Source organism: Nanorana parkeri, unplaced genomic scaffold (assembly GCF_000935625.1).
Source record: "Nanorana parkeri isolate BGI_ZX_2015 unplaced genomic scaffold, ASM93562v1 scaffold470, whole genome shotgun sequence".
Taxonomy (NCBI): Eukaryota; Metazoa; Chordata; class Amphibia; order Anura; family Dicroglossidae; genus Nanorana; species Nanorana parkeri.
In genome coordinates this window covers 124,584-133,198 of record NW_017306738.1, presented here as the reverse complement: position 1 = coordinate 133,198, position 8,615 = coordinate 124,584, and the positions used below count along the sequence as shown (strand labels likewise).

Below are 8,615 nucleotides of genomic sequence, written 5' to 3'. Positions count from 1 at the left end.
ATTAAATTGGTGTGTAGAGTTCTTCTTGAAGGTTCATTTGGGTATAAAGAATGTTTACTATTTGTATGAGACCTCCGGAAGCCTGACCTCTACAGCTCTTGATGCCCCACAAACCCCAACAGGCCTTGGCTGACAAAAGTCAAACTCATGTCTCATTTTACAGCATGTACATAGAAGAGATTCCGCTTACTGATTCTCATGCATCCAAGAAGTACAGATGACAAAACATATACAAACACATATTAAAAAATGACAAATTAAGTGCAAAACACAGTGCATTACTGAAGCAGAGGTAACTCTGCCGGAGCATTATCATGTCAGGTGTGTCCAAAGAAAAGCACCCCTTTCTGTTGTGGGGTGCAAAGTAGGCCCGCCATGGCCAGACACTGGAGGCAGCCATTGTTTTCAAGGAGAACCATTGTATATCAATGCTTGGACACTGGTCTGCCAAACAGTAAAAACAAAAGGAGGTGTCCTTTGCAGTTTGCAAAGTGGAATCTGGTGGCTGTGGGCAACACAGGCGTACTCAAAATGGGATTTTTCTTTTTTGGCTTAAAGGAGAACTATGAGGTGAGTGAAAATCATTCAACTTCAATGAAACTGTCACAGGTCGGGTCAATAGATCGGGAAGTGAGCGAACACATAACGTCGCTCGCTCACTTTTTGATTATCTCCCTGCAGAGAGCTGTGACTGTCAGTCACGGCTCACTGCAGGGATTCCCCCCTCCCCTTCTCCAATCCTCCAGCGCTGATTAGAGGAATGGACGCGGGAGGGGGCGGGTACAGCTGGCTCTGCCTCTAGATAGGCAGAGCCCGCTGTCACTCACGCAGCTAGGTGGATCTCGACAGCATTGTCCGGATCCGCCCTGGCTGCGGCGTTCTCAGTATACCGTTTGCTGTAGCTTGCGATATACTGAGCTTTGGGTCACGGGAGGACGCTAGTATATATCCTCCCGTGACCCTTAAGAGAACTATGGGGAAAAACACTTACCCCATAGTTATCCTTTAAATTGGGAAGTGTTCAACCTTCATTGGGACCTTATAGCTTTCTGGGTCCCAATAGGGAGATCACCCCCATATTTGTGATAAGATAAGCTTAGATTTTCAGCCTTGCTTCATGTGCTACCAGCCTGAATAAAATGCCTCTATATCTGCATTGGGGGCATGTTATTCGGTGTGTCCTGCACCCTCTAGTGAAATCTCCATAGAAACAAGCTGAGAATTCATAGACTGGTGGAACCAGACGGTTGGTTTAAAACTGGAGTCTCACTTCACGTTGCTCTTAAAAACTTTTCAAAAGTGTCTGATGTAAATGCACATGTATGTGACCTCAGGAAACCATAGTGGTCATCACAGACAGTCCATCTTTACCAGTAATGATATACAACAGGGAAGGCAGAATTCTGTTGACCATACACTGCTACCAGATCAAATAGAATGAGTCCACAGTACAGCAGAGTGAGGTGCAAAAATGGAAAGCCTTGTTTAGCCAACTTGGCGATGTTTTAGTTCTGAATAGATCTTTATCAATTTTGAATCAGGTCCAGACAGGACTAACATACTGCTTTGTTAGGTACATAAGGCTAAGTACACACGGGCATTTCCTAATCTTAGCATTCAAATGCTTATCTGAAGAACATCACATACTGAAGGCCTTAAAGCAAGCTTCAGCAGGCATTTGCTAAATGAAGAGCTCAGCCCAGTAGCCTCTCAAAAGTTGGGAAATGCCTATTAAAGCCATCAATTATTGGCTCAACATCAATTCCGGGCAACAGCTGAAAACAACCACTGAGCTACAAATGCTATCTAGCAAACATGGTGGCTATCAGAAAGTCCACTGAGTATACTTTACCCTGAGATTTCAGTATTCCCAGCAACTAATGGGGAGGGTACTTCCTGAAGCATGTGTCATTTTCTTACATTCGGACTTCCAAGGCAGGACTCAATCTGATTGGTAGCTGTAGGAAACTTCCTAATATTCTTTATAACACCAGTTTTTCTGTCAGACAGAGACAGAAAGGTGACTACAAAGAGTGAATTTAGGAATTCCTCTCCTGGATCACACATTGGGGTTCTCAGATCACCAAAAAAAGCGGGCTGGGAAGGAAAGGGTGTAGTAGAGGAATGTCTAGATAGAAACCGAAGGAGGTAGGCTGTGTTCCCTGTAAAGATCTAAGGTTTATACCCAGTTTTGATTGGAGTCCACCTTTAAAGCTGCTTCAGTACTCTCAAACGGAACAGAAGGGTTCTTTAAAAGCTTTTGTAAAGATGCCGTTTCCCTAAGAGCTCACCCAACAACCCACCAAGTAGGGTATACCCATCAACTGATGCACTGATGCTCCCTCGTGCTTCCCTGCTGCAGGAGTCCAACCCAGGTAAGCTCTAGTGTTAGAGCGTACCCAGGTGAATGATGTCAATGCCCCTCCCACGTGGCAGTGTTCAGGCCTGGTGATTAGCTGCACATGGGGGAAGTCACATGCTCTCCCATACCCGTAAACATTACAACAATGGAGCTAGTGCTGCAACATAATGGTAGACGATAATAGCGATGAAGTAATGTGGATCGGCGTGGTGTTGGATGGGCAAAGAGCAGTGTCTCTTTGAAATGCTTTGCTAGTACTGACAGAATGGTATGGCCTTCACACTAACATTTACAAGAAAACATTATTAAAAAGAAAATGCCCTGTCTACTTAGCCCACAATGCTGTGCTTTGCAACTTACTCTGCTATGCTGGAAACCATTTTTGACACCTCGGTGCTAAGTCTAGTAGGCTTACAGACTGCAGTTATTAATATTCTTATGGCTGACACCACAATGGCTGCCACCAGTGTACAGGTGACTTCGTCCATTTCAACTCAACTCAACTTTTCCATTGCAAAGAATGTAACAAGAACCTAAAAACAACAACAACAAAAAACATGGTGACATTCAATACAGCTGAAGTGAAACAGGTCTTTTTTGTATGACTCGTCTCCTCTCCAACCAATCAACACAGGAATTGGCACTGAAGTGTATATTGGATTTTAAAGCCTGGGCAACAAATGCTTCTTTTCTTCTCAGCATCTTTAGAAAAATACAAAAATATTAAAAAATATATATAAAAAGGGAAAACAAAAAGGAAATTAAAAAAAAATACTCGCCGGTAACACTAACTAGTAACGTAAACTAGCTTGAACCAGTGTGTCCTCACGAATAAGTGTAACAATCCTGAGCCAATATTTGCCCTTTGTTCAGTGGCTGCAAGCAGTGACCCCCAGCCAACTAGGTTATACCAGTGGTGTTTACTATTCTTTCTATTTACCAGTACCTTGGACTAGTTTAACCAGCAATTTTCCTGGCTTACTGGTAAAGTTAAAACAGCTCACTGGAAACTTGTTTCAAAGTAAGAAGCTTGCTTCAGCTAACTGGCTAACTAAATACAAACAGCCGTTTCTAACAATAGCTAGCATGCAAAAAGATACGTAAAAGCAAGCAGCTACTAAGTCTACTTTCAGTGGTTGGTAACGATAACTAGTTCTACTAATAACTAATCTCTTACATGCTAGTAACTGGACAGACTACATTTGTTAAAGGTGTATTAACACAGCTAGCTAGGAGACTAAGTTTGATTGAACTGTGTGAGATGGACAGTAAAACGTGGTTAATTTTTTTGTGCTTAGTTACCTATATCTAATTTCACCTCTGAAACATGTATAAGAACAAGTCATTGTTACCAGTTCCGCTACAAAACAAAGAGTAGAGCAGTAGCTAGGTCCATAAAAAGGTTGGTAAACCATCAAGTCGCAGGGGTAAAAAATAAGCAATTCCGATCCATAGCAAAAAGTCTTAATGGAACCCAAAATTTTGTATAAAAGCTCAGCAGCTTCAACAGTAACCAGATCATCACTGGTAATACTGAGCCAAGAGGCTAAGCCACCATTCATTGGTAGACTGGTTCCGCTTCTTGGTCTTGGAAGTAACAGAGATCCACTTGTAAACTAGCAGATGTGAGCAGGTCGCCTTTGTTTCATCGGTAAACATGGAAGTTCCATGGGTAAAGTAACCCAGATCCACAGGTACTTGTTGCTCTGTATCCAGAATGCATTGCGTGTGGTCTTCAGCGCTTGCAAGACTCATCTGTAAGAGACAGAACAGAGAGGCATGGTGGTGAGGACATAGAAGGCTGCAGAGGCAGAGGTTGCACCTTTACAAACAAATCCGTAAAAGCAGATCCATATTTCTATCATTACAGATGCCCTTTAGAATGTATATATAGACAAAACTTGTTAGGGGACAGGTTATGACCCCCGTTATTTAATTTTGTCTGTCTATGTCCTTCTGGGGGAATGTCCTTTTACTTCCTGTCCATGAGACACAATAGGAAGTGAGAGGAAAGCTTTGGAAAGTGAGGGGAATTCTCCTCTAGCCTGGGCGCACACGGACAATCTTCTCCCACAGATAATTCTTAACGTTTGCTACACATAAGTTAAAATGGAGTGTAGCACAGTGCTCACAATTTGTATGACTGATTGCTATTGCATGCAACTGTTCGTGAAGCGATTGCTAGGGATTAACTGTGGGGTGATCATGAAAGTGATAATCACTATAGAAGAAATCGTCTGTCTGTGCCACGCTTTGGACAGTTGTCACCAGAACAGTTTCTATTGGAAGATTTCCCCTTACCTCTTGTTCTGGTGACAATGCTAAACGTTTGGATTTCCCATCACTTTGTATCCCAGTGTCAATGGTCACCAGGACTAAGCAATAAAAACTTCACAGAAGTTATATTCCTTGCTTATCCAAAACTATTATATATATATATATCTCATACACTTCAACCACTCCACTGAGTACTTGTTTCCTAATCTATAACAGTTACAGTGAGAAGTTTTAATTTGTGTCATGGATAATGTCTCTATTTACACAGAAACATGTTCAGCCCTACCTCACAAGTGAGAATACGGGGGATATTCTTGTACATATGTGTAGAGTATAATCGTTGTCACAAGGTGTGACAGCTCTGCTTGATAGAGCTTATCACAGGAAACAGGAAATGATATAAACACCTTATCACAGGAAACAGGAAATGATATAAAAAGCCCAGATACGGTATATTTTTACATATTCGCAGTTTAAGAAGGCGGACTGGGCATACTGTATATTAGTAATGTAGACTGTTAGACAGTCAGTATTTGAGAATGGATGTGCCATGCATTTTGTAACCACCTACGTGCATAAAAAGCAGCAATTGTGTGCCCTAAACAATTGTGCAGATTGTAGGAGTATCAGACAAGGTGGTAAATAGATATAAGTTGACGGGCAGAAGATCATACCACTGACCCTCCATTAAGTGATGATAAGAAATACGCATGCTTTTAATAGCTGAACATGCCGTGATATTTTCTAATGGAGGAAGTATAGTAAATGGCTGGGAAGTTCAATCTCAGACTGCTAATTCTTCCACAAAATCGCTTAGAAAATGAATCACCCTAAATACTTCTTCCTCATAATTTTAATTCTTCCTCATAATTATAACTCTTCCTCAAAAATGTATTCTTCCTCATGAAAGTGACCATGATCGTATGCCTGTGGGCACTGTGTGACCTCTGCAGGCATGATCATGTATATCCCATATAATCCTTTTAACTATACTGTTATCCAGTCTTTATTTATATGTACCCTCCTACCTTAAGGTGGCCATACACTGTGCAAATTTCGAGCGGTTCTTGAGGAACTGGTGAAAATTTGTGGGCGCTGTCGTCACCCTTTTGGTCGGCATCCCTCGATCAGCTGATCGAAGGAGCCGGTCAGAAAAATCTTCGTACGAACAGTGGCTGGGTTGGAAAACCTTTGTACGAACACTTGTTTTGGTATTCTGACAGCGGCAACTGTCAGGATACAAAATAAGCAGCGGGGATTCCTCGATCAACTAGCTTGTATCCTACAGATTTGTAGTTAGATAACTAGTAAACAATGTGTGGTTAAAAGAGGATTTACTCACCCACTATGAGAGCTTTCCTCCTTAAGATGCGACCCAACAGGACACTCTCCTCCTCTTCATCCTCCTCCTGCTGAGCGAGTGGAGGGATGGGGACCTCGGGCTCATCACAGGGACCATACTCTGCCTGCAGAGAGCTCTCAGACGGATACTCAAAGGTGCGTTCAAGCTCGGCCTCGGGAAAGGAGATGTTCATCTAGAAGAGAATAAGAGTAAATTGTATGGTTTAGGATACCTATTAATCCGTATATTTGCTGTCTTGTCACGTTATACACGTGAGACAAATTTTAATAGGCAATATTTAGATATTCATAGAGCTCTGGCATTAGCAACTATAGAAGGATGTGGTTTGAACGATGCTGGGTGTCATTTACATGGAAGAAGCCCGACCCTAGATTGTAGACAGTGGATGTGGGTATTGCACTGAGCGCTACATTTTTTATATTTACTGGTGTAGCGCTACTTATTTCTTTTGGCAAAAAAAGTCTATATATTAAATTGTAATATACTGTACAACACATTTCATATGTATAAGAGGTAGAGCAATCTGCAGGCTCTTTCCAAAACCATTGTACTACAAATAGAAAGTTGAATAAGTAGAAGGCAAAGACACACACCTCCCTGTCTCCTAGCAGAGCCGGTACTGTGGTCATTAGTCAGTTTGCACAGGCTGCCAACCGGTGCGCAGGCAGTGCCAGGGTTTCTTTTCAGAAAGACCAGCATGTTTTTTGTTTACTGAACGAATACATAAAGAGAGCAAATCAAAACAAAACAGAGAGCATTGGTTTATACTTGCAAAATTGACCGTACAGGCCGCATTGCCGCTGCTTTCTTACTATAACCCCTAGGGAAGGAGCCTTGTGTCCAGTAAGATGCTGTGTTGCTTTTTTGGACAATAAAGTTGTATTTAAAAAAACTGAACATCAATAGTGCGGCGTGTCCTTGAGTTTGTATATCTCAGGAGTAGGTTAGGCCTTGAGCACCCGAAGCTGATTCTCGAACAAGCTGCTTAATCAGCTTGGGATCGGCGCTATTATCGTTTCTCGTAAACAAAAGAACAATAAAAATTAAAGGTTCTTTTTAAGTTTTGATAGATAGGACTTCATGTGTCAAATTGCAACAAGCCACTTCTATCAACCTTTTCCCATGAATTGCCTGATAACAGGGAACAATGGCTGACATTGAGTCGCCACCCTTTTATAAACAGAGCGGCTAATATCTGAGAGACACGCCAACCCCTTACTCACTTTTCTTGAAGTATTTGTCCAATGTAAATACAATAATATCATATACTGTACAGTATGTGTGCCTGTAGAAGGACTGCTAGCTATTTCTTAGTTTCTTCAGAGATATGACCGAAGTACAGCTCTCCACATTCCCTTCATCTCAGGGCCCTAACTACAAATCATGGGGCCCCATAGCAAAAATGTGATGCCCCCCCTCCCCGATGACCTCTCTGAGCTGTGACTAGCGATGCCAAGATCCCAAAGACTCCTATTTTACATCCGAAGTCGTCTTCACACTGTAGACTTTACAGGGGGATTAGGGTTGTCATCAACTACAACGACTCCTACTCCTGCAACCTAATGGGGCCCCCTTCCACCCCCAGGTCCTATAGGAGCCACCTGGGCTGCTATGACTATCGTTATGCACTGCTTCATCTGCCCCAACAGCTCTGCGGTCAGTCTTTTTGAAGCTAGACATTCCGCTGACAATATATAACACTAAGGCTGTGGGCACAGACACCCAAAACAAAGAAGATATGAACCTTGAATCTGCATATAAGTTGGCAATATACAGTATATACAGATTGGAATTCAGCCGTTCACTTCTGAATCGTTGGAAGTTCAATCTGTGGTTGGCCGTGCCAGCACCACACGGCTCCACAAAAGTCGATTGAAAAATGGGCTTTTGTCAAGTCGGCTGGAAAATTGTCGATGGAACAGTGACTACAGTCAACCAGCGCCTAAGGCTGTCAAAATACAATAGCCGACATTGAAAAGTTCCCCATCCACGTTCTTTAGCATTGGTGGGGGAACTGAGTGAAGAACCATGAGGTGTATGGCCAGCTATAGTCTGTAGATTGGCCAGATAATCTAATATTGGCGTCTGTGGAGGAACATGAATTGTTGCACGTGACATCTTATTGCGGTACGTTGTATGTCAAATAAATATGTTGCGCATATAGTTTATTAGAATGTGGAATGTGTAACTGTCTTGCACCATCATCCTCTTGGTGCATCACTGCACACCTCTTCTATTGTGCCAAACATTGACAACCTAATTTCCTGAACCATTATTTCTTTTGCCCAGATTGTGAGACTTTTTGTGCGAAAATGTTTTCTTACATTTGGCGCACTTTCTTTTCAAACCCTTCAAATTGAGCTATTAGTTGGCGCGTCCATAAAAGCAAGTTTGCACATGTCAAATATTTGGTGCACCAGCAATTATTTATCTAGCCCAATATGTCAAGTGCAGACTACAAAATGAAGGTGGCTTTAGATGCACCATCTGCATTGGTGCTGTCTTGTTACATGTCAAGATTGCACTGTATACCCAGTGGGGAAGCTAGATATTCTGTCACCCGGGACAAAGGCTCAGAGTTGCTACCCCCCCCCCCCCCCGCCCCCAGCGGTA

General features: G+C 42.4%; 1 protein-coding gene across 1 annotated transcript in view; it reads right to left on the bottom strand.

Moving 5' to 3' along the window:
* Window positions 1-3,601: 3,601 nt before the first annotated feature.
* The window catches only part of PPP1R18 (protein phosphatase 1 regulatory subunit 18), a 25,924-nt gene continuing 20,910 nt past the window's right edge, over window positions 3,602-8,615 (bottom strand). The window contains exons 2-3 of the mRNA XM_018560637.1: window positions 5,982-6,174; window positions 3,602-4,117 (exon numbers count right to left, since the gene is read on the bottom strand). Coding sequence (XP_018416139.1) covers window positions 4,098-4,117; window positions 5,982-6,174 — 213 coding nt within the window. The 3' untranslated portion in view covers window positions 3,602-4,097. The remainder of the gene's footprint in view (window positions 4,118-5,981; window positions 6,175-8,615) is intronic.